This window comes from Megascapheus bottae, chromosome 9, assembly GCF_031878675.1.
Source record: "Megascapheus bottae isolate mThoBot1 chromosome 9, mThoBot2.hap1, whole genome shotgun sequence".
NCBI lineage: Eukaryota > Metazoa > Chordata > Mammalia > Rodentia > Geomyidae > Megascapheus > Megascapheus bottae.
In genome coordinates, this window is record NC_143517.1 from 41,794,379 (window position 1) to 41,819,022 (window position 24,644).

At 37.7% G+C, this 24,644-nt stretch overlaps 1 protein-coding gene across 6 annotated transcripts in view; it reads right to left on the bottom strand.

Annotated features, from left to right (window-relative positions):
• Ubr5 (ubiquitin protein ligase E3 component n-recognin 5) overlaps positions 1–24,644 on the bottom strand; it is a 118,416-nt gene that overhangs the window by 7,015 nt on the left and 86,757 nt on the right. For 3 of the 6 annotated variants that reach the window (XM_090339165.1, XM_090339163.1, XM_090339166.1), the window contains exons 38-56: positions 24,251–24,508; positions 23,505–23,773; positions 23,123–23,334; positions 21,537–21,767; positions 20,529–20,602; positions 19,354–19,526; positions 19,156–19,269; positions 18,087–18,307; positions 15,645–15,765; positions 15,461–15,565; positions 13,488–13,731; positions 11,453–11,564; positions 10,302–10,446; positions 9,218–9,348; positions 6,553–6,613; positions 5,259–5,434; positions 4,263–4,347; positions 2,201–2,356; positions 1,800–1,913 (exon numbers count right to left, since the gene is read on the bottom strand). In XM_090339165.1, coding sequence (XP_090195291.1) covers positions 1,800–1,913; positions 2,201–2,356; positions 4,263–4,347; positions 5,259–5,434; positions 6,553–6,613; positions 9,218–9,348; positions 10,302–10,446; positions 11,453–11,564; positions 13,488–13,731; positions 15,461–15,565; positions 15,645–15,765; positions 18,087–18,307; positions 19,156–19,269; positions 19,354–19,526; positions 20,529–20,602; positions 21,537–21,767; positions 23,123–23,334; positions 23,505–23,773; positions 24,251–24,508 — 3,002 coding nt within the window. The remainder of the gene's footprint in view (positions 1–1,799; positions 1,914–2,200; positions 2,357–4,262; positions 4,348–5,258; positions 5,435–6,552; positions 6,614–9,217; positions 9,349–10,301; positions 10,447–11,452; positions 11,565–13,487; positions 13,732–15,460; positions 15,566–15,644; positions 15,766–18,086; positions 18,308–19,155; positions 19,270–19,353; positions 19,527–20,528; positions 20,603–21,536; positions 21,768–23,122; positions 23,335–23,504; positions 23,774–24,250; positions 24,509–24,644) is intronic. The other 3 variants (XM_090339164.1, XM_090339168.1, XM_090339167.1) reach the window with 1 other exon arrangement.

The window sequence follows — 24,644 nt, forward strand, 5'->3', positions numbered from 1 at the left end:
TATTCACAATAGCCAAGCCATGGAAACAACCCAGATACCCTACTGCAGATGAATGGATACAAAAAATGTGGTAGACACACACACACACACACACACACACACACACACACACACACACACACATGCACGCACAATCATAGCCAACAGACAAGATAAAATAATAGCATTCGTTGGGAAGTGGATGAAACTAGAGCGAATCATGTTGAGTGAGATAAGAGCAAAGGAAAAAAGGTGCATGGTATCCTTAATGTGTGGATACTAGATCCAAATTGTCCAAGAGCTATGACTCAATATCTGGGTACCCAAGCTTATGGACATGGGCCTTGGAGATATAAACATAACAATTATGATGGGATATATACTTTACAGGCAATGTTATATAGATTGATATGTACCTATGACAGTATAAACCCTCAGCTTAATTTTCATTATTCTAAAACCTATGTGTCAAAAAGAAAAAAAAAAATAAAACCTATGCGTCAATGATTGCATATAGAGATTCCTTCTTGAATACTTGTTTATTAAATACAACATTTGAAATATGATATAAAAACCAGTGTTAATATCAAATCTTTCAAAAAAAAAAAAGTTCTAAGCTGAGTGCAGTGGCTCATGCTGGTAATCCTAGCTATTCAGGAGGGCTGAGATCTGAGGATGAAGGTTCAAAGCCAGCCAGGGTACAAAAGGATCTGAGACTCTTATCTAATTAACTTCTAGAAAACAGGAAGTGGGGCTTGGCTCAAGGGTATGTGGTAGCCTTGAGCTGAAGAGCTCAGAGACAGTGCCCAGGCTGAGTTCAAGCCCCATGACCCACCAAAAAAAAAAAAAAAAAAAAAAAAAAAAAAGTTCTAGCTTGTAAATCAAAATATAATAATGACAATAGTCCTCTCAAACTCAAACTCTAGTTTAGTGAGAAGTTAATTATCACGTTCCTGGAATTATTCCATGTAACTTGAATGTCTTAGTTCATTTAATCTTACACTGATCTTGAAGAGGAGAGAAACAGGCACAAAGTAATTAGCCAACATCATATATAGGCAGATGGTGGTAGAACAATGACTTTATAATCCCAGGCCTGAAATAATGGAGCCTAAGAGTCAGAAATCCTTCAAAAATTAACACAGCAGGCCCAATGCAGCACTTTAGAATACATGACTAATCCCTGGTTAATGTCTGTCCAAGAATAGTGATTTGAGAATGTTCTTTCTAATGTCTACTAATAAAATGTGGTATAGATGCATGTTTCTCTCTCTGGGAGCCTAAAGTTTCAGTATCAAAGCTGGTGCTGTGCAGGACATGTGCCGGACTAGTCTCTAGTGAAACCCTGGACTCTATGACGTGAGCTTCCCAAGCATGAATGTCGCCTTCAGGTTGCTGTGCTTCCTCACTGGAGGAAGAGGCTCACTGCCCGTGACAGCACTTATCTGCCCTGCAAGGCACTTGCCTAGTCTCTGGACACTGCCTAACATATCCTTTTCCCCAATGATCATAGCCCTGCCAAAAGTATGAATGCTTTGGAGTCCTTCTCACAGGTTACCACAAGTACTGAGTGTGGTAGGACCTTTCCAACATCTGCTAAGTAAAGCTGCTTTCCGATGATGACTTTTTCCAACCGTTTTATCTAAAAGAATCTGAGAACTTATTCTGGTCTCTCAAATTTACTTAGTAAAACAAGTTTCAGCTTGGCTTAAAATTTTAGATCTTCTGTAGATTAGCTGAATGCACTAAGCTCATTTACTACGTATGAAGACAAAATAGCCTTATCACATGACAATATATACTTTCTAGAAAACACTTACATGCAATGGCTGTTCTGCTACTACCAACATCCTGTGCTCTGCATATTTCCTCACGTACTCGTACACATTCTGAGGCGTGACTGGGATATTCACACCATTAGGAATGAGTTCAACCTGAGAAAAATTCAGTGACATTTAAAGCAATTTTACCAAAACAATAAGTAACAGTACAAAAACTTCTTTGAATCTTAATATTTAAAGGCAAATATCAAACATCTAAACATCTTAGGCCTAAGTAAAACAATCAGTTCTTTCTTTATCTCACTAACTCTTTATCAATCTAACACATTCACTGTTATGTATATACACATCTGTCTCTCCCCGTCCTTCACTGGAATTTCTATATAAAACTAGCTCAATAGATTAACCCAATTTTCTTGTCAGAATCAGAAAGTACATACCTGTCCTCCACCTTCTTCTTTACACAGGTCAATTGCAAATGCCAAATCCATGGCTGAGAAAACAGCATCGGCATCTGAACTCTGGGAAGCGAGGATTAGTTGCCGTAAACTCTCATACATTACAGGATCAAAAAAAGCAAAATCATGCCAGTTGACCTACAAAAATAATCATATGAAATTTAATTATAAAAGAAAAATCTTTACTCAAACCACTGCTATCTACAAATAAATATATATCTAATTTGAAGACAGAATACCAAACCATTAATAAACTTTTACCTACAAAAGACTATGTATTTATTTGAAGATAATCTACTGCTATACAACTGGAGGTTGGGCTCAAGTGGTAGAATACCAGCAGAGCAAATACAAAGCTCTGTTCAAACTGGTTCTGACAAAAAAAAAAAAAGAATTTTCCACTATATAAAATTGCTTTATACAAATCATATTGAGTGAGACAAGTTAAGACCAAAGGAACAAAAGGCACATGGTATTCTTAATATGTGGCTATTAGATCCAAACAGTACAAGAGCGAGGACTCAATATTTGTGTACCCAATGCTATGGACATGGTACTGGAAATATAAACACAACTACATAGACATAAAAATCTATGACTCTATAGATGCTATGTTTTATTACATAGATTAATATGTATCTACAGCATACAAACCCCCAGCCTAATTTTAATTATGTTCTAAAATCTAAGTGCCAGTGATTGTATATATCTAAGATTCCCTTCTTGAATACTTGTTAAATACATCACTTGAAATATGATGTAAAAATCAATGTTAATAAATTCTTTAATAAAAAAAAACCCTGCTTTATAAACAGGTAGAATAAATCTTAAAACTTAAATGTATTGGTAGAACCAAAGTATAAAATAGCATTTCTTTGCCCAGGTGCACGTATCTCATACCTGTAGTCCTAGATACTTAGGAAGCTAAAATCTGAGGATTATAGTTTGAAGCCAGCAAGGGCAGTAAAATGTCTGTGAGACTCTTATCTCCGATAAACTATTCAGAAAGAGCTCTAACCTTGAGCTCAGGGTCCAAGACCAGGGGATTTTTAAGCTCAGACAGTGGCTCATCAAGTTAATACTAGCTAGCTATTATGGAAACATGGAGCAGAAAGATAGAACTTCAAGGCTAGCCCCAGCAGAGAAGTCTGAAAGATATCTCCAATTAATAAAGCCAAGCTTACAGTTCTCATTGGAGTGTTAGGGCATAATGTCAAATTCCAGTACTGCAAAAAGAAGAGTTTTCTTATTCGTAGGCATGGTAGTACCTACGTATAATTCCACTCCATTAAGAGGTTAAGAATTTCAGGCTCACCAACAAATAAAAATGTGTTACAAAAGCAGTGTGTGTGTGTGTGTGTTGGCCTTCAATTAGGGCCTGAGAACCTGTCCTGAGAATTTTTTTTGTTTTGTTTTTTTAAATTTTTCTTTTGCCAGTCCTGGAACTTGGGCCTTCAAGGCTAGAAGGCTCTACCACTTGATCCACAGCATCACTTCCAGCTTTTGCTATTCAGGCCTTTGTATATGCTAGGAAAGTACTCCAGCACTAAGCCAAACTCCCAGCCCTGAGGTTTTTTTGTTTTTGTAATTTTTTTTTTCTTCTGCTCAAGGCTAGTAACTACAAAAATAGGAATGTAAGCTGGACAAGGTGGCTCACGCCTGTAATCCTAGCTACTCAGGAAGCTGAGATCTGAGGATCAAGGTTCAAAGCCAGCCAGGTACTCAAGTTCTTGAGACTCTTATCTCCAATTAACCAACAGAAAGTGGCGCTATGGCTCAAGAGATAGGGCAGTAATCTTGAGCTGAAGAGTTCAGGGACAGCACTCAGGCCCAGAGTTCAAGTCCCACGACAAACAACAACGACAAACAACAACAAAAAAGAAATGTAAAACCAGCCCAGTTAGTCTACTATATCATCTTTATCTACATCATTTAAATGTAGGAAAACTTTTACTTATAATGATTATAGTTCTTATAACTATGATAGCATGATTTATAAAAGAAAAATTTTATAATTATAGTTATGCTTATTAAAATGACTTACTTTTCTTCCAAGCAATACTTTAATTACATGTCTATTTAATGTAATAGGACAAAGTTCATTTTGCAGCAGACATAGTCCAAGAATCCTAAAAGTAAAAACAGAATGATTTAAATTCAAAGTTAATAGTAGAATACATATAACAAACACACGAATATATTTTTGCTAGGTGTGGTAACACACTCCTATAACAGCACTAGGGAGTTGAGGCAGGAGTATCATAAGAGGTCAGTGTTAGACTACAAAGCAAGACAATCTCAAAACAAATAAACAAAAACTAGAAAGCAGGGACACTGGTGGCACATAGCTTAATACTAATTTTTCAGGAGGCTGAGATCTAAGGACCACAGTTGGTAGCTAGCCCAGGTAGGGAGGCCTGTAAGACTCTTATCTGCAATTAAACCAAGATGGCTCAAATGGTAGAACACTAGCCTTAAGCAAAACAAACAAACAAAAACAAAAAAAAACAAAAAAAAAAATTGGGGAGGGGGACAAGGGGAGAAGACTCTAGGGTTCAAACCCTCATAACTGACTGACAGACAAGACACACACCCCTATACACATACACAAACCCCACATGTTAAAATAAAAATCTATTTTAGAAACATCTCATTAAACTATTACTTTCAGGGTTTGTTTTTGTTTTTGTTTTTTTGGCCAGTCCTGGGGTTTGAACTCAGGGCCTGGGCTTTCCCAGGTCCTTGGGTTTTCTCAAAGCTAACACTTTATCACTTGAGCCACAGCACCACTTTCAGCCTTTTCTGTATATGTGGCATGAAGGAATTGAACCCAGGGCTTCATGCATGTTAGGCAAACACTCTACCACTAGGCCACAATCGTGGGGTTCATTACTTTGTTTTCTAAAGTTATGCGGGGATAGTAGAGCAGCAGTAGTTAGGGGAGCAGTAGGCAGACAAGCTCAATATATACAAGATCTTTCTGTGTCCCCGTCTCTAGCCCAACTCACCCTCCAAAATGTAAACATTAACATTTTTTTACCTGCCAATGTTTCTAAAACAATTCAACCTTGCTTCTGTGTTTTTGCCAGGCCTTGGAGTATAAAATCCTCTTTTTCCAGGTTGGTAAAACAAAGGGGCATTGTCATCACCATCATCTGTATCATCTAAATCCATATCTACTACACTTCTACTAGAGCCATGACGCTTTCGGTTTTCCTAATAATGAAATATCAGAGATTAATGTCCAAGATTCATTTGTTTTTAAATAAAATTATATGAGCTGGCTCTCCAACTCATTCAAAGGGCAAAGCAACACTCACTATTTAAACATATGTATATAATACTAAAGATAACTTTTAATTTACTGTTTCAAAATTATACACAAACCGTACAATTTTACATGCACAAATATGCAAAGTAACTTTCAAGTTTTTGCTACCTTCCAGGTGAGATAAAGTAACAAGGATTACCTTTACTTTCCCGCCTGCAAAGATGTTATACCAGTCCACCATTTATTGAAGTTCTAACTACTTTAACTATCTCTGTATACTGCTGTTTACTTACCAGAATTCACAGGCAATCACTTTATATATATATTTTGCATTAAAATTTTAGTTGTAATCAATGAAAGAGGGTAAGATTAGCTGGATTTGCTTCTCATGGTTAGCACAGAAGGTTCTCCAGTAGGTGATTAAGTAGGATTAAGGCATGAAGTACATTCCTTAAAAAAGCTCTCAGACTGGGAATGTGGATTAATGACAGAGTACATGCCCAGCATGCATGAAGCTCTGGATTCAATTGCTCAGTATCACATCTTAAAAAAAAAAAAAAAAAAAAAGCGGGAAGTGGTACACTGTGGCTCCAGTGGTAGAGTACTAATAATGAGTAAAAGAAACCCAGAGACAGTGCCTAGGCCCTGAGTTCATAACCCAGGACCAGCAAAAAAAGAAAAAAGAAAAAGGGGGAGGGGGTGCTTCCTTACTACATATTTTTTTTTTTCTTCACCTTTGACACCAACTGCTTTGAATGATAGGCCCTTGGATATTATGCCACTTCTCTTCTCTGCTATTCAGTCCATTGGAGATAACAGTTTAATTCAGTTTGTTCAAACAGAAGTACTTGTTAAGGTTACAATAGAGCCCTAACTAAACCAATCTTATATTCTGTATAAGATAATTATATGCTCATCTTTCTTTTTGTAGTATAATCATGAATTTTATTTGCAAAGACATAATTGCTTCCTAAATTGTTTCTTTCCCACAATCTTTTTTGAACTTCCCCTGCATTTAAAATCTTCTAAGTCCTTATTAGTACATGTTCAAAACATCTCTTACCTGTACCTTTTCTGAGGAGTCTAATAATCCAAGATCCAAGATACTATCAGCACCATTTTCCCTAAAAACAAAACAAATGAAATTACCTTTTCACATTCCAGATACACCTACAACTTTGTATAGAAAACATATTTAAAAAAATTGTGAACATTTATAAATTCATTTAAGTTTTGAAATCAGAACACTGAAGTTCTAGGGGAACCAAATTCAATAATACGTATTTTTCAAATCTAAAAGCTGGATTTTTTTTAATATTTATTTTTCTAAAACCTACAAGCTCCCAGCACTAGGAAGCCTGGGTTACATAGCAAATGTTACTTTAAGGTCAGCCTACTCTACATAGCAAGCTATCTCAAAAATAAACCAAACATAACTAAAATACCATCAGATACTGTTATATCTGATAGTAGATAATGGGCTAAAAGGACACTTGATTTAACACAAAACTCAACAGAAAAATGTTCAAGAAGCAGTCAAAACAGTTATCAAATTCTCTAATATATTTCATAATTGTAGCACATTAGCAATCTAAAATACTTAATAATTCTAGAATACTTCAATCCATAATGCTAGGTGATAGAAGTTCATGAGTTGCACTTTATTAAAAAGCCACATTGTCCTTACACATTGTCCTTGTATCCCTACAATTGCTACTAAAGATCTAGGAAGTGGCTGAGAGTTTGATGTTTACCTAGCATGCACCAAGACCTGGGTTCGATTCCTTGGTACCACATATGGAGAAAAAAAGACAGAAGTGGTACTGTGGTGCAAGTGGTAAAGCCCGAGGGCAGTGCTCAGGTCCTGAGTTCAGGGCTTTCTGAGATTGGCACAAGGGCAGGGGCTAGAGGAAAAGGGAGACTAAGGCAGGAAGATACAAAGATCTAGGCCAGCCTAGACTATACCAAGTTCTAAGCCAACCTGGGCTAACTAGCAAGATACCATCTCAAAAAGAAACAACATATTCTTCTAAACCTTTTCTGCAATGGCCAAAACTATTTATGTAATAGCTTACGAGAAACAAATACACTGTACATAAAAAGTCCAAGGAAAGCCAAGCACAGTGGCTCATACCTACAATCCTACCTCCTCAGGAGGCTGAGATCAGAGGACTGTGGTTCAAAGCCAGCCCAGGTACTAAAGTCTTACAGACTTTTTATTTATTTATTTTGGTGGGTCATGGGGCTTGTACTAGGCCTGGTCACCGTCCCTGAGCTCTTCAGGTCAAGGTTACTGCCCTACCCTTGAGCCAAGCCCCACTTCTGTTTTCTAGAGGCCCCAAGTCCTGGGCCAGGAGTTTGGCCTAGTGGTAGAGTGCTTGCTTAGCATGCATGATTCCTTGGTACCACATACATTGGGGGGGTAGGGGGGTGGCGGCAGTGCAGAAGTGATGCTGAGGCTCAAGTGGTAGAGCTCTAGCCTTGAGAAAGTCCAAGGACAATGCGCTCAGGCCCCAAGCTCAAGCCCAGGACGGGGGGGGGGGGGGGAGCCAGGCACACGGTGGGGAGAGAAAGATTCAGGTCCTTTTGTGCCAGGGCTGACTTTGAACTTTGATCCCCAGATCTCAGCCTCTTGAGTAGCTAGGATTACAGGCATGAGCCAGTGCATTTCCTGGCTTAATCTTATTTCCAATTAACCACTAGAAAACTAGAAGTGGCTATGGCTCAAGGAGTAGGGCAGTAACCTTGAGCGAAGAGCTCAGGGACAATACCCAGGACCAGAGTTCAAGCCCTATGACTGACAAAAACCAAACGAACCAAAATGGTCCAGGGGGGAAAAAAGTAGTAAGAATGAATATAATAACATTGGATCAATAGATAAAGTCTAGTTTGAACCATTTAAGGGTTCTCAGAATGGCCATTACAATTTTAGCCTCCTTGTTTGTGTACCTCCACAACTGCATGTAATCTCATTTCCTAACAGAAATTTTCATCTCAGGATAACAATAGAATGCTTCCTGGCATGTATAAGGCCCTGGGTTCAATTCCCATGCACTACAAAAATATTCACCAAAAACAATCAATACTTCAAAACTTTTAAAGAGTAAAGGATAGAAGTCATAGTAAGTATGGCATATCTTGTAACTTAACTGTTTCATACTTTTAGACTTTACATTTAAAACAAAAACTGGAACACTTCCAAGGTGAGTACGAAGGCCTAAATTAAAGGGTTTATCCTCAAACTTCTTCAAGGAAAAAATATGGACTCTTAATACTAGGGTATTCTGGTAGAGAATACCCTATCTCCTCCCCCAGCTAATCCTGAGGCTTGAATTCAGGGCCTGGGCACTACCCCTGAACCTCTCTGTGCTCAAGGCTAGTGCTCTACCACTTGAGCCAAAGGGCCACTTCTATCTTTTTCTGTGTATGTATGGTATCAAGGAATCGAACTTAGGGCTTCGTGCATACTAGGCAAGCACTCTATCAATAGGCCACGCTCCCAGCCCCTCAATGTCAAGTACATTTTTAAAGACTCTTTAAGTGCTAATAAGACTCTATCATTCTAAAACATAAATTCTCTAATTTACAGATTTTAAATCAACAGTTAGAACCAAAAAAAGGAAATGTACTTTATGGTATAAAGTTTAGGATATTGTAGCACACACAAACTAAAAACAAAGTCACTGATTGGTGCTACACTGAACTGCTGTCCCAAGTGCACACATTACCGTCCATGTGCAATGATGAGTTCCATGGCCTCATCTACTCTTGCTCTCAGAGAATCTTCACTTGCTAGAAGGAGCAACAGCTGAGCCGGGGATAATTCCAACAACATGCCAGTGATTTTACTTGCAAATGCCTGTAAATGTTAAGCGAATGTTAATATCCCTAGTCTGAAATTGCTAGTCTAAACATACAATCAGGGAAAAGTGTAAGAAGCTCAAAAAATTTTTTTTATTAATTTTTTTGCTTAAACTACAAAGATATGAAATAAAAACTTTGTTATAGAGAACTCTGCCTGGGAATGAATAGCCCATGTACTACAGTCTTATCTGAGCCAGTTACTGTGTTTGTTGTGACAAGTCTTGCTTATGGTGCTTTAATTACGTAAGTAAATATACATACAATTTCCACACTTTTTCTCTTTTCTTTTAGAGAACAAAAAAATAAGGGAAGGAAAGAGAAATACCTATTATTTAAGGCTATGAACTTATTGCAAGACATAAATTATTTTATTACATTTGTTATACTTTTTCTTGCTACAAAATATAGTTCTGAATACTTATTAGTTGGTTTACAGGTTTCACATTATGAAAGATACCTTACATTACATTCAAAATTAAAAAGTCTCCCTACAGAATTTATCATCCGGAAACCACTGTTCTGTGTTCTAGATATTGCTAATGAACAAATTAATGCTTGCTTCAAAGTGGTCATAATAAAAATCGGCACTGGGCATGGTGGCTCACACCTGTAATCTTAGCTACTCAGGAGGCTGAGATCTGAGGATCACAGTTCAAAGTCAGCTCGGGCAATACAAAGCCAGAGAGACTCTTATCTTCAATTAATCACTAGAAAACGCAAAGTGGAGCTGTGGCTCAAAAGGGTAAGGTGGTAGCCTTGAGCTGAAGAGCTCAGGGACAGTGTCCAGGCTAGAGTTCAAGCCCCATTACCGCCGGCCCCCCTCCCCCTCTGCAATAAATATTCCTTCCTAAGCATGCTTGCTATGGTGCTTAAGCTAAACAATGTAACTAGTACGCAGCTGAATGCTTATTTTCCCAAATAAGAGGCAGCTAAGTGTACAGTGCATACGGGTTGCATTGCTTGCACTCGAGGATAAAGCCTCTCTCCAAGTGCCTGCCGATGTGCCGGCAGAGGGTCAGGATCATCACTAGGATTCCCCTCCGAGGCAGGTCTGAAGGGCCGGGTGTCAATGGAAAGCTGTCTTCTAAAGTCTCTGTAAGAAAAAGAAAGCTTTAATGACCTTATTTCCTTTAAACAGCACAATTAGAACAAAAAGTAGAAAACTGGAGCATAAAGATTGTTGCAGTTTAGTTAGTACCAAGATGGCATGACATCCAAAGAGATATTTGGAAAATAAAAATTAATTTACTTTTGTTGCTTAAGTCTAAAAATGTATAAAATGATTTGGTTCTGATAAAATGATTTAATAGCAAGGGACAGGAGTTTAGCCTAGTGGTAGAGTGCTTGCCTAGCATGCATGCACGAAGACCCGGGTTTGATTCCTTGGTACCACATACGTTTAAAAAAAAAAAAAAAAAAAAAGCCAGAAATGGTGCTGTGGCTCAAGTGGTAGAGCTCTGGCCTTCAGAAAGTCTAAGGACAGTGCTCAGACCCTGAGCTCAAGCCCAGCACTGGCAAAATAAACAAAATGATTTAATAGCAGATACGACTTTATAAAGTACTAGCAATGAAGAGAATTCTCATTATTCCTAGAAATGTTAGGCACAAGTAAAATGCCATTCACTTCAACAAAAGAAAAATCAGGTTTAATTAACACAATTTGCCACAAGTAGTATTTTAAGATACACTAAGGAAAGAATAATACAAAGACTGTAGGCAATAGTTATTAGTAACTAATTAAACTACATACATGTCCAAACATTAGAACCTCAATTTTCTACAAAACAGCCCATAATTATAACTTTACAGTTTTTTTTTAGATTTTGTTTTTTATTTTTGCCAGTTGTACGGCTTGAACTCAGGGCCTGGGGACTGTCCTTGGACTTTTCTCAAGGCTAGAACTCTACGCTTGAGCTACAGCACCACTTCTAGCTTTTTTCTATGTATGTGGTGCCAAGGAATCAAGCCTGGGTTTTTGTGCATACTAGGCAAGCACTCAACCACTAGGTCAAACTCCTGGCCTGACTCTATGATTTTAGCAAGACTAGGTCCAACTGAACCAAAATGTTAGTATTCAATGAAACAGAAAATTACTGTACCTATCCCGGTCTCTCCGAGAACCTGCTCGTAAGCCACTACTCCTCCTCATTTCCCTTTCTCTTTCCCGTTCCCGATCTCTCTCTCCTCTGTTCCTTAATCTTTGCATTAAACCTACAAAAGATGAAATACCATTTAAATATATTCAAATATAACTAAGTTAAATTTCAGTCACTGCAAATTATGTCAAATGTAAATAAGACACGACCCTCAAATTTATCTTCCTACAATGTTTTACCCATGTCTTTATCCCATTCTCCATTTGTTATTTTTAACTGCAGACTCTTTAGAATGTATCTGGCACATTATAGGTTTACTTCAATAATTTGTTAAATGTCATTTGCACTTATGCCAAGGATATGAAACATACAGCATACAGGCTATGTTACTATGTTAGACTGACTATAAATAATGCTAATATTTCTTATGTGCTTACTAAGTCATTTAAATATCTTATTGGTTCTGGGGCTCAAAACTGTAATGAATGCCTACAATTACAACTATTCAGAAGGTACACAGTGGAGGATCCAAGTTTGAACCAGCTCAAGGAAAAAAAGAGACCAAATCTCCGTCAGTGATTATAGTGTGGTGATTCATACCTATAATCCCTATAAGGAGAGGGATTATAGAAATTATAAGGAGAACTTGAAACATCTGAATAGATAAAGCACAAGGGACCGGACAATGCTAAGTGGTAGAGTACCTGCACAGCCTAGTCTCAGGCCCTGAGGTTGAGAACAGGAGTACTGCCAAACAATATTTTCTGTTGTCCTAGGTGTGGGCATTAAATATCACAAACTACCAAGATTGTTAGCAATTATTATATTTAAATGTTTTTCTCTTTGAGGAAGTAAGAGGGAGCTAACATTAGGCTCATATTCTTGTTTGGCTTACAGCTAGCATTCTTCTACTTGAGTGATATCGCCAATGCAGCATTCTGCTGGGGATTTTGGAGACAGGTTCCAGGCTGGTTTCAAAGGCTAATCCTCCTGAGTAACTAGGATTACAGACTGGAGCCACTAGTGTCCAGCCTATTTACCTAAACTCAAGGCAGAGTACAATTTGCTAAAAAGTTTAAAACCATATGACTGCCCATGTTTTCTCGCCCAAATCAGTCAATATATTTTTTGCCACAAGACTCACTCAAATGGTAAACGTGATGCTAAAAGGCTGGGGATCACCACCATTTTTGGGGGTGGGGTGGGGCCATGGGGCTTGAACTCAGCCTCAGCGCTGTCCCTGAGCTCTTCAGCTCAAGGCTACCGCTCTACCCTTGAGCCAAGCCTTACTTCCCATTTTCTAGAGGTTAACTGGAGGTAAGAGTCTCCTCTCAGGTCCTTTTGTGCCTGGACTAGCTTTGAACCTTGATCCTCAGATCTCAGCCTCCTGAGTAGCTAGGATTACAGGCATGAACCACTGCACCTGGGTACACCACTATTTTTTTTTAAAACTCTCTATCCTTTTTATAACTTAGCATCTATAACAACGGTTTATAGGACCAACATACAGTGTAGCCTAGGTAACACTCATGGTATTTTTAGTAGTGTCTATAAACTTTTTGTCCTTCAAGTACTATACTATATATAATGTACTCATAAGGGTTGATAACTTTTAAGTCTACTTGATATAAATTACCAATTATCTTCTAAGACCTGTGGATTTCCACAGATGGTTAAATGTGCTAACTATAATTTGAGGATAGGGTAGGTAGTTTACATTGCATTGTCACTTTCTTATCTCACTGGGACTATTACCAAGTTTGTAAACCATATTTACAATATCCTATCTTGAGACCAGCATTCTGTTCTCAAATGCAGAGGAAGAGGGAACATTGTAATTTGCTCATGGAATTTTTATCTTAACCTATCTATAACAACCTGTCCCCAACAAGTAACTGAGATGAAAACTAGTTCCATTAATCTAAAATAAGAACTGTACTAAAAATTTCCTATTGTAGATATACACACACAAATGGTCATCATTGCTTTTGTCATTGAAATTTTAAATGATTTTAAATCATTGTTTTGATGTACTTACTTGTGTGGGTACCTTTGTTGGCATTTTGGATACAATCTAGATTTGGCAACTTTTCATTGGACAAAAATGCTTGTGCAATGGCTGTATAAAAACTTCGTGCTACACCACTGCCCTCTCCTGGTTCATCCTTAAATGTGACTTTTACTCTGTGGACAGCCATTGGTGTAGTGGCACATCTTCGACCAAAATGATTATTAAGCTGTCTCATAGTCTGCTGAATGAGAAGATCTCGATCTCGATCAACCTATTAAAACATGCCAAAAGGTAGTAAATTCAGTGCTAGAAACCATACATTTTTCTGTAAAAGACCTAAAGAGGCTACACATAGTGCAACACACCTATAATCAGGTAAAAATGAGAAAAATCCCAGGCAGAATGTAAATGTCAAGGTTCAAGGCTTGCCAGGACAATAAATTTAAACAAGACTTTATATCAATATACTGGCTCAGGTGACAAGAGCCTCTGCTCTGTCCTAAATTCAAACCCCACTACTGCACTACCTCCATCCCCAATAAAAGACAATGCATCAGTCTCTAATCCTATCTAGTCTTAGGGAATTAGGAGGATCATGGATCAAAATCAACCTGGTCAGGAAGTTTGTAAGATTCCTTCAGTCAATAAAAGCAGGGCACAGTACCATATACCTCTCACCCAGCTATGTAAAAAATGTAAATAGGAGAGTAGCCTTGGCCTGCTCAGAACAGATGTGTGACCCTATCAAAAAAATAGAAGTGTGGTTCCTCTTGTAATGTCTGTGCCTAAGAAGGACAAAACTGAGTTCAAACCTTAGATCATCCAAAAACAAAACAAAATGTATATGGAAAACAAGTTGTATATCATAGTACATTTGTATAATCCCAGCTATGCAGGACCGAGAGATAAAGAACTACCATTTGAAAAACATTAGCACCCTATCTCCTGAGTCCAAGTCCAGTACGATTATTAGTTAGCTGGAGAATTTCAGCCTTTTCTGCTATGGCTGGCTTTGAACTGTGATCCTTCATGTCTCAGCCTCTTGAGTAACTAGAAATACAGACATGCACCATATGAGCCTGGCAGAGAGAGAGAGTGAGTGAGTGAGTGTGTGTGAGTGTGTGTGTGTTAAGATGTATAGAAATCTAACTATCCAGTTAAAACAAAAATGCCTAGAAATAAATAGAAACCTAGTAGCAATGTACAACTATAAAGTTCTTATTTTAAACTAAATTTGGTGATTGTACTTCTTATTGTAAGGACAGCGCCATTGGCTCATTAACTACAATCCTAGCTACTCGGGAGGCTGAGATCTGAGAATCACGGGGGCAAAGCCAGCCCAGGCAGAAGTGTCCATGAGACTCTTAGATCCCTAACATCAAAAAGCCTGAAATTAGCTGGGCACCAGTGGCTCACACCTGTAATCCTAGCTATTCAGGAGGCTGAGATCTGAGGAGCATAGTTCAAAGCCAACCCAGTCTGTGAGCTTCTTATCTCTAACTAACCACCAGAAAACCGGAAATGGCGCTGCAGCTCTCAAATGGTAGAATGCTAGCCTTGAGCTCAGCGACAGTGCCCAGGCCCAGAGCTCAAGCATGGTGACCAACCAAAAAAAAAAAAAAAAAAAAAGTTCAGGGCCCTGGATTCAAATTCCAGCCTTGAGTGAAAAGCAAAGTACACGCCAAGCCTTAGTACTTACTGTAACAAAAATAAAAATCAATTTTATTTGAAATAAGGAAGGGAGGAGGGGAACACACGATGATTAGGAGGATGTGGAGAGAGGGAAACGGGGACAAAAACATGAGAAGGGATATCAATGTGCAAGAAGTAACGCACCCACTACCTGACAAATTTAACTGTAACCTCTCTATACATTACCCAACAGTAAAATACAATATAAAAAAACTTAAAATTAACAAGCACATTGTTATTCTACAAGCTTTCAAATTCATGTACTAAAATGGCACACCTATAGATATAATAAAAGAAAATCTAAATACCTTTACCTCTAGTGATAAATCTCTTGACTGTTGGTTTCTCAGTTTTTCCATTTCTCTACGGAATTTTGATTCTTTTACCTCAAAGCCACCCAATTCAGTTAAGATCTTAAAAGAAAAAGCACAACCACATTACTGTCTGAAATATGATTATGTCGGATAAAATTTTAAAGTGAACACTACTTACTGATCCTGGTTCTGCTCCAACATCTTCCATAAACACTCTACCAAACAATTCCAAAGAAAGACGCCAACGTCCTAGCAGCATGTCATGGGAAATAACCATTCCCATGAAGCTACACTGTGGTCTGTAAAAATAAAGTTGGTGTCAGCCAATCAACTGGGAAAATATATTTACCAACAGTACATCAGACAAAGGCTTAACCATCCGATATGTACAGGGAACTAAAGAAACTAATTGCCCTCAAATCCAACAAATTGTTAAATAGGCAAGGGAACTAAAGAGAGACTGATCAGAGAAAGAGGTAAAAATGGCAAAGAAAACATGAAAAAACGCTCATCATCCATGGTCATAAAGGAAATGCAAATAAAAACAGCCCTAAGATACCACTTTACCCCAATTAAAATGATCAATATTCTGAATTCAGACAACAACAAGTACTGGTGAGGATGTGGCATCCCTGGCACTAAAAAGTTTGTGAGACTCTAATCTCCAATTAACCACCAGAAAATTGGAACTGGCACTGTGGAGGTACAAATATAACTATATAGACGTAAGTCTATGATGGGCTATATATACTCTATAGACATATTGATATTAGATCAATGTATCTTGACATACGAAGAACCCAGAATAATTTTAATTTTATTCTTAAAATCATATGCCAGTGGTAGCATATAGAGATTCCATTCTTGAATACTTGTTTGTTAAACTTGACATTTGAAGTCTAATGTTAAAAAATCTTTTTTTTTTTTTTTTTTTGCCAGTCTTGGGCTTGAGCTCAGGGCCTGAGCACTGTCTTTGGACTTTGTCAAGGATAGAGCTCTACCACTTGAGCCTCAGCACCACTTCCGGCTTTTTTCTATATGTGGTACCAAGGAAAAGAACCCGGGTCTTCATGCATGCTAGGCAAGCACTACCAGCCCCTAATTAATAAAATCTTTTAATAGAAAAAAATAAAGTCAGTCAGGGTCTATGAAATGGTAACCCCTCTGTAAAACACCTTAGTAACACCAATAAAATTACGTTCCTCTCCCATAGCCACTCATTCCTATATCCTCCACCACAGACATATCCCCAACATGTTCAAGCTTCATCTTAGCTTCTCTTCTTGAAGTCCCATGTCCAGTTTCACTTAGAATACGACTGAGTTTCCTTTATGACATTCAGAGCCAGAATTCCCATTTCCTAAATATAGCTCCATCAATGAAATTCAAGTGAGATTTCCATGGCCTTGATTTTCCTTTTTTATGAACACCATTTATTTTCCTATTGCAGAGAGGAAGCAGCTTTTCTCCACCCGCCCTTGTCTAGAATGATAAAAGCCCATGTAGACTTTCTCTTCCTTTCAGCTATTTCCTTTCCATTCCTAAACCAATACAGTAGCTTCAACTCCATTTCTGTTGCAACTAGAATGAGTAACAGCTTTCCAACTGGTCTTCCTACCTCTAATTCTTTTCACCAATTTGTTTCTATACATTACAGCCAACACAGCTCAAGCCAGAACACAGAAACTATCTCCTGCCTTATGTTTGTCAAGCAATGTATACACAGTGTATCTTCCTTTTATTAACTTTACTCCTTCTAAGCACATTTTTTTTCACTTCTTCAGGGAATAATAAATTGCAGATACCATGTAACCAAAACATGTGAAGAAGAGTCATTTTAGAGCAGAGCCATTATCCACATTAAGACATAATGCATGTTAACAAATTCTAATTTAATAACAGCACCCACCTTTTTAAAGAGAATTATCATTTGTATACAAAGACAAAGGAACCCAAGTCTGAATAGTATTCCTCGAAAATAGTAGACTGCCTAATTATTTATAAGTTTCCTTTAGCTGAGTGACTGGAACAGTTGTCTGGCATTTTACTATGTGTATGTACACACACACACACAATTATTTCTCTTTCTTCTCTTAGGCTCTACACACACACACACACACACACACACACACACACACACACACACACACACAATTATTTCTCTTTCTTTCTTTCTTCTTTTGGGTTCTGTCCTTAAGCTTCTCTGTGCTCAAGGCTAGTGCTTCACCACTTGAGCCACAGCACCACTCCCAGCCTTTTCTGTTATGTGGCAGCGAGGAATTGAACCCAGGGCTTCATGCATGCTGGGCAAGCATTCTACTATTAAGCCCATATTCCTACATTTTAAGACAGTGAATTAAACACTAAAACTAAAGTCTTGGAACTTTTTTTCAAAAAAATTTTTTTATAAAATGTTAACTACAACACTGTCACAAAATCTAGGTTTAGGAAACTAGAAAGTCATAATAGCAATAATTATATTACTTATATTTCCATTACTCAAAGCAAGTTCACAAAATTCATGGTTTCTATGTAAGAGTTTTCTAAACAAAACTTCCTTAAAGAAACACAACAGCAGAAAAGCAATACAGGAGGAACACTACTTGCACGTAACGAGTACCTGAAAGATGTAAGGGGTGGTCCTTCACTTTCAGTAAGACCTATTTCTGCCAGTAAACTACTTTTCAGTTGTGCAGCAAGATCATGAGCCGATGGGCCTGGCTTTGAACTCTCCGATTCTTCTGCCAGCGTGTTCTGTTCTTCCCCTTCTTTTTTTTGCCGATTTTGCATATTCATCACATTTTTCAGATTGGCAGCATAAGACATTTTAGTTGGAAGAACCTATCAATTTTACATTTAAAAGTTACAAACCAAAAAAATTAAGTAGATTTTGTTTTGAACTCAATGTGTGCCTAAGTCTCCACAGAAGTCATGTTAAATAACTTCTTTTCCCTTTCAGAAATTTTTGCTATAGAGCTACAGCAAACCCCTGGCAGATCACCCATTCCAGTGCATTCACTATTGTGGTCTAAGAGGTCTCCAAAAGGAATCTAAAACATACGTGGCACACTTAGGTCACTAACATAGTTCCAGTGTTTTTGTTTTTAATACTGAATTCCCCTTCACCGTTTAATTTGAAAAAAAAAATTATTCATTTATATTTTTTCTACACTGCTTTTTAAACATGCTATCTTAAGAAAGGAGAAAAAAAAAAAAACCAAGAGTTTAATTTTAGGTTCTCAAGTAACACCCTTACCTAGAATCTAGATCTACCACTTAACTAGCTATATGACACTAGACATGTAGAATTTATAAACCCTTCAAAGCTTCATTTCTCACTCATAAAACTATGTTTTCTATTCAACATGGTTAGGAAGATAAAGAAAGTATCCGGGACACAATGTAACCAGTAACTTTTGAATGACATTAATGTTTATCCACCTCTATCATTAACAAATTAATAATTAGCAAATCAAAGAACCGGTTAAGCTAAAACTATATATGCTCAGACATGAAAATTTAGATTTTTGGTATAATAAAATAATTAACTTTGTGAGCCAGACTAATAAAGCTGCTTTTATGGAGCAAGTTAATGATAGGGATGGACAAATAAAATCTTCTGAGTTAATAATTTATATAAATCTAGACCAGTTCTTGTTAACAAATATTAAACTGAGGTATTTTCTTACCTCAAGGCAATTTCTGTCCATTGTAACCTCCATTAAACACTTCCCACTACTGGCAGATGAGGAATAAAGACCCTGACTTGGGCGGCCAAAAAGATCTTCCTTTCTAGCATTTGGCTGAAATTGTAACAAGAGACATTCTAGTTACACTGAAGATACTATCAAGAATGCTAGTTCAATCTTAAAAATAGTCCAGTTTACCTGCAGCAGATGTGGCTGATCAGCCAAGGGGATGGCTTCAGCCAGAGGCACTTCAAATGGATTTGGGGGTATACACCCAAGAAACGTCATAGAATCTGAACGCCGGAAAAATGGATGGTTCTGGCCAGTTTCTGCAGGAACAGATTCATCATCCTTATCATTTAAAGTAGCACCTAAACATAAAAGGATAGAATGTTTAATAAAAATTAGGAAAGAGTAAGAAAATATCAACCTTTACAATCCAGAACTACTATCTTACGTACTCAAGACCAATAATCCAAAATACTGTTATTTTTAAGTGGTAATTCCAAATATAGCAGCAGATTAATATGATTAAAATGCTAAATTGTATGCTGTAGCAACAAAACAAAAGTAGTAACAAATATGACTCCTTTCTATATTGGCATGTCTCTATCCTTCCTTCACTTTATCTGGAGTTGAAGCAGAATATCCGGTGGGCTCCTGGGCATATTCAGAACCCTACTCATTGCCTAGTCCAAGAGAAGATAATCACTAGAAGATAACCACTTAACTCTGATCACTTCCTTTCTACAGTAACTCATATATCCCAATAGCAGGCAATACACCAGCACCAACTCTTCTTTATGAAAGAGAACTTTGGGTTGGTTTAATGTGCTATAAAACTAGCAAGCTATGGCCAGGTTCTCAAAAGGAAGAGCGGTCAGATCAACTGTCTTTTCCTTGGCTGAGGAAGTGGAGCTGGGGCTCAGGTATCAAGAGTACTAGGCTCAGGGACAGCACTTAGACTCATAAAAAAAAAAAAAAAATGAATTCCTAAATTCAGGAATTACTTTTATTTTCATGAATACGTCTATATTCCCTGACATTAGCAAATACTTTTTCTAAGACTATAAATTTAGTGACCATATAATACTTAAGAATCAAAAGCATTAAACTAAGAGAAAAGCAAATCAAAGATTAAGAAAAAGACTGTTGAGACTAAAAAAAAACAAAACAAAACATTAACTCATCCTTAATTATGAGATATATGTTACAATGGTAGTAAAGGAAAAATAGAAAGGTAAGAAATGAAACATAGAGAAGAAAAGAGAAATTCCCACCCAGACAGAAACTAATGAAGTTAAAAAGCTTGAAGGGGAAATACTGAGGCAGCCAGTTCTTGAAGTAGGTTAGCAGATTTTCTGTGCACTAACTTTGATTGGTGTCATCATCGTTTTCATGTTCTGAATCTTCATTATCAATACCCAGTTCCAAAAGTTCTCGTGTCCTTTGAAAAGACAATTGAGTTACTTTAAATCAAGTTGTGCAGTATGATCAGGACAAAAAGGTAGGTAAATAGCAGGCAATAAACAAAACACTGAAAAGAAGTCACTTTAGAATCTAGGCAGTATCCAACATTGGTTATGTTCAGGTACTAGCAAATGGTAGACTAATCTACCTAATGCACTTCAGTAACAAAAGAGGCAGAAGAATCAAACAAGAAATGTTACCTACACAAACTCTTACAAAAAATGTGATACCTAAAAGACAGTATTTTAAGTATGAGGCCTAACTGTATTGTTTCAGTGAAGAACTGTGGCACAGAAATGGACAATTCTGGACAAAAGGGCCTGTGAAACTGTCTCCTTGTGCTTTTAGTTGATCTTTCTTTCTTTTTGTTGGTCGTGGGGTTTGAACTTTGGGCCTGGGTGCTGTCCCTGAGTTCTTTAGCTCAAGGTTACCACCCTATCCATTGAGCCAAGAGCCACTTCTGGTTTTCTAGTGGTTAACTGGAGATAAGAGTCACATGGTCTTTAGTGCCCTGGCTGGCGGTGAAGCATGATCCTCAGATCTTAGCCTGCTGAGTAGCCAGGATTACAGGCTACAGCCACTGTGCCTGGCTTTTTAGCTGATTTCTAAACAGGATTTCTAGCATACGGTACACCACAAATCGGACCTTAGGACTTCTGCTTATTCAAAATATATGCCTTCCCCCCACCAAAAAAAAAACAAAAAAAAAACCTCAAGTAAAATGGTAAAAAAAAATGCTTAACAAAAAAGAAAGAAATGCAGGACAAACTAGCCCGCTTTCCCAAATGAAATGTCTCTCTAGTGTATCTTTTCTGCAGTGTGCATGCCTTCCTCCCAAATCTGACAATTTACTTGGAGACCTTACCAAGAAAGTATTTCTTAAATCAATTTCATGCCAAGAATGAAAATACCTTTTGCGTTCCAGCTGAGGAGTATCCAATGTTGTTTGCTGGTTCATTGCTTTAATCCAATATATAAGGGCTTGAAAAACATATGCCACATGCTTCAATGAGCAAACATCCAAAACTGGAAGAACATCAGAATGCTCGTCATTATGAGAGCGCATTAAAGAAAGAGCATAATTAAGGAAATCTCCTCGAGCAGACATCATTCCTTGCCGGGCACTAAGCAATGTGGCACGTCTATAGAAACAAAAATAAATAAAAATGTCTATTAAGAAACACAAATATGAAATGTATGGCTATCACAAATATGAAATATTCACAACTGATTGAGCGTGTGGTCCTGTGCTTTACAAGTTTCAGCATCGTTTATGGTTTACATCCCTATGCTTTTGTCAGGTGGTAGATATTACCTTTGAACAAAAAAGCCCAAGCCCAGTTCAAGTCCCACTACCAACACAGAAGGAAAAAAGAAGTCTCAAAATAAAGCTAAAAGCTGAGATACTACGCCACACCAACTATTAAGACTCACTCTCACTGTATTTCAGAATAATTTTCTTTTTGTAATAGTCTAGCAGCTTCTCAAAAGGTTAAACACCCATCAATTCCAAAAGTGGGCAATTTACCCCAGCAGACTAAAAAAAATGTGTATCCATATAAAAACCCATAACACAAACGCACATGGGAGCATTATGAACAATAGTGAAAAGGTATACATGTACACCAACTAATAAGTAAGAAAATCACAAAATATCCATACAATAAAGTAATCAGAAATAGTAAAATTACTAAATTTAATGTTTGGGGCAATTCTTGATACTAGTTACTTAAATTTTAATTAATTATTGTTCAACAGGAAAGGGAAAGTAGGAAAAATGTGAATTGAGAAAACAAATCACACATATTTTTCCCTTCCTGGCACAAAGTACAATTATAGTCAAAATAAATCTTTTCATGATTTCTACATGCCTTGTACAGGTGGGGAAGGTATAGAGGAAGAATGAGATATAAGGAGACAAAGATGTAGGCAGATGACATGAAGGAATTACTTTAAAATACTTTGTTTGGATTGCTAATCACAGGTGGCTCATGCCTGTAGTCCTAGTTACTCAGGAGGCTGAGATCTGATGATTGTAGCTTGAAGCCAGCCTGAGCAGGATAGTCTATGAGACTCTTATCTCCAATGAACCAAAATAAGCCAAAAATGTAGCTGTGGCTCAAATGTTAAGAGTGTTTTGAAGAAAAAAAGAGCTCAGGGACAGTACCCAAGTCTAGAATTCAAGCCCTGGGACCAGCACACACACAAAAATAAATACCTAAAATTAAAAGGGAGATAGTATAAGATGTTTACTTCCCCTTTTGGCCCAGTCCTGGGGCTCTGTCACTGTCTCTGAGCTCCTTTGTTCTCAATGCTACTAATGTTCTACCACTTGAGCCACAGTACCACTTCTGGCCATCTTTGTGATTAACTGGAGATAGTTTCACTTTCTACTTTACAAAATAAGGTATGATTTAACTATTACTATCACCCAAAAAGCTCCAACCCGATTTTCTAGGTTATCGGCTCAACACAGTAAATCTAAAGAATTGCATACCGTCTTCCTTCAAGGGTTCGTAGGCTAGCTTCTTCTCGTGCAGTCATTCTCTCTCTCCTGGCTGAATTCTGAGAAGCATGAAGAGGATGGTTTGGATGTCCTGGGTCTCCAGCAGATGCTAATGCAGAACCATAACGTAATTGAGCTTCAGTAGAATCCATAATACTGACCATCCAGTTCCACGTGGGAATAAGCTTTTCTTCTACATAGTTCTATGAAGATCAAACTAAAATAGTTAAAACTATCCAAAGACAGCTAAATTTGACACAGTAAATGTCAACATTTATATATTTGTAATTTTAAATGCCCATTATGCTGGAATTCTCTTAAGTTAAAGCCCCCAAAATATATTTGAATGAATAACTTTTCAGTGCTGCCATACCTGTAAGTTAACTGCATCTTGGTAAGTCAATTTCACAGCTGCTGGAATCTGAGAGTATACTAGGTGATTATACTTAGGAATAAGGCCCATCAAGTCGGAGATTTGTCTGATGACAATGCTGTACGCCCTGGCTAAACTGCTTGCAGATGTTAAGTAGCTGCTGGCATTGCTAGCTTCCAAAGCAGCTGCTGCAGCTGCAGCACTTGTACTGATGGTACCACTCCGGCGTAAATTTGAAGGATCAATATAAATCAAACCGGCAGAACTAGCTATAAGGAAAAAGGACAATCAGAATGAGCTAATGTCAGTTGATTGTTGTGCTATTCTAGCATTTATGTAAATCTAAATGGTCAGTTGATAATATTTAAGTAAGCAAAATTTTCCTAAACTACACTAATGTGGGAAGGTAGACTTAAAGGGAACAAAAGTTAATAATTCCAACCCCAAGTCCTTTGTAAAGTGTTCATCCCACCATCGATAAAGGGGATTGACAACCTCTGCAGAAATTCTTAGTGGGAAAGTGATGAGGAAAGGAGAAGTGGGTCAGGAGTGCTGTGACACCTACTGGATAAAAATTTGATGCTGCATGCATCCTCTAATACACAAGCCCCCAAACAAAAAGAATTACCTGTATGAGACTCAACAAATAATGCACTATTATTGTAAAACCATTTGCCAAATGACACATGCATAATTTGAAGTAATAATTTAAGAAGCCCCAAGCACAGACGATTTTTCAGACTTGCCTGTTGGCGTGGATGTGCTGGAAGGGGCTGTGCTGGCAGCTCGCTGGTGCTGGGTGTTGCGAACAGCCCACTGCATGGACCGGGGAGCTTGGGCAGCACCACTGGCATGGGAGCTATTTGTGGTTCTTTCTAAGGGTTCGTCAAGCATGAAAGTCTCCTGTTCTATGTCGTCACTCTGACTACTGCTGCTATCAGAATCACTTGAGTCATTTGACTGAGAGTCATCTTCAGAAAAAAAGGCAGGAACACTGCTTGCTCCTAAATTTTTTTTTTAAACCAAAAACACTGTTAAGTTTTTTGATAATTAAGACTAAAATGTACTCTTATTCAGCAAAAGCACACATATTAAGTACAATGTCAAGTTCCATGCAATAGTCTTCAAAGCCTACAACTA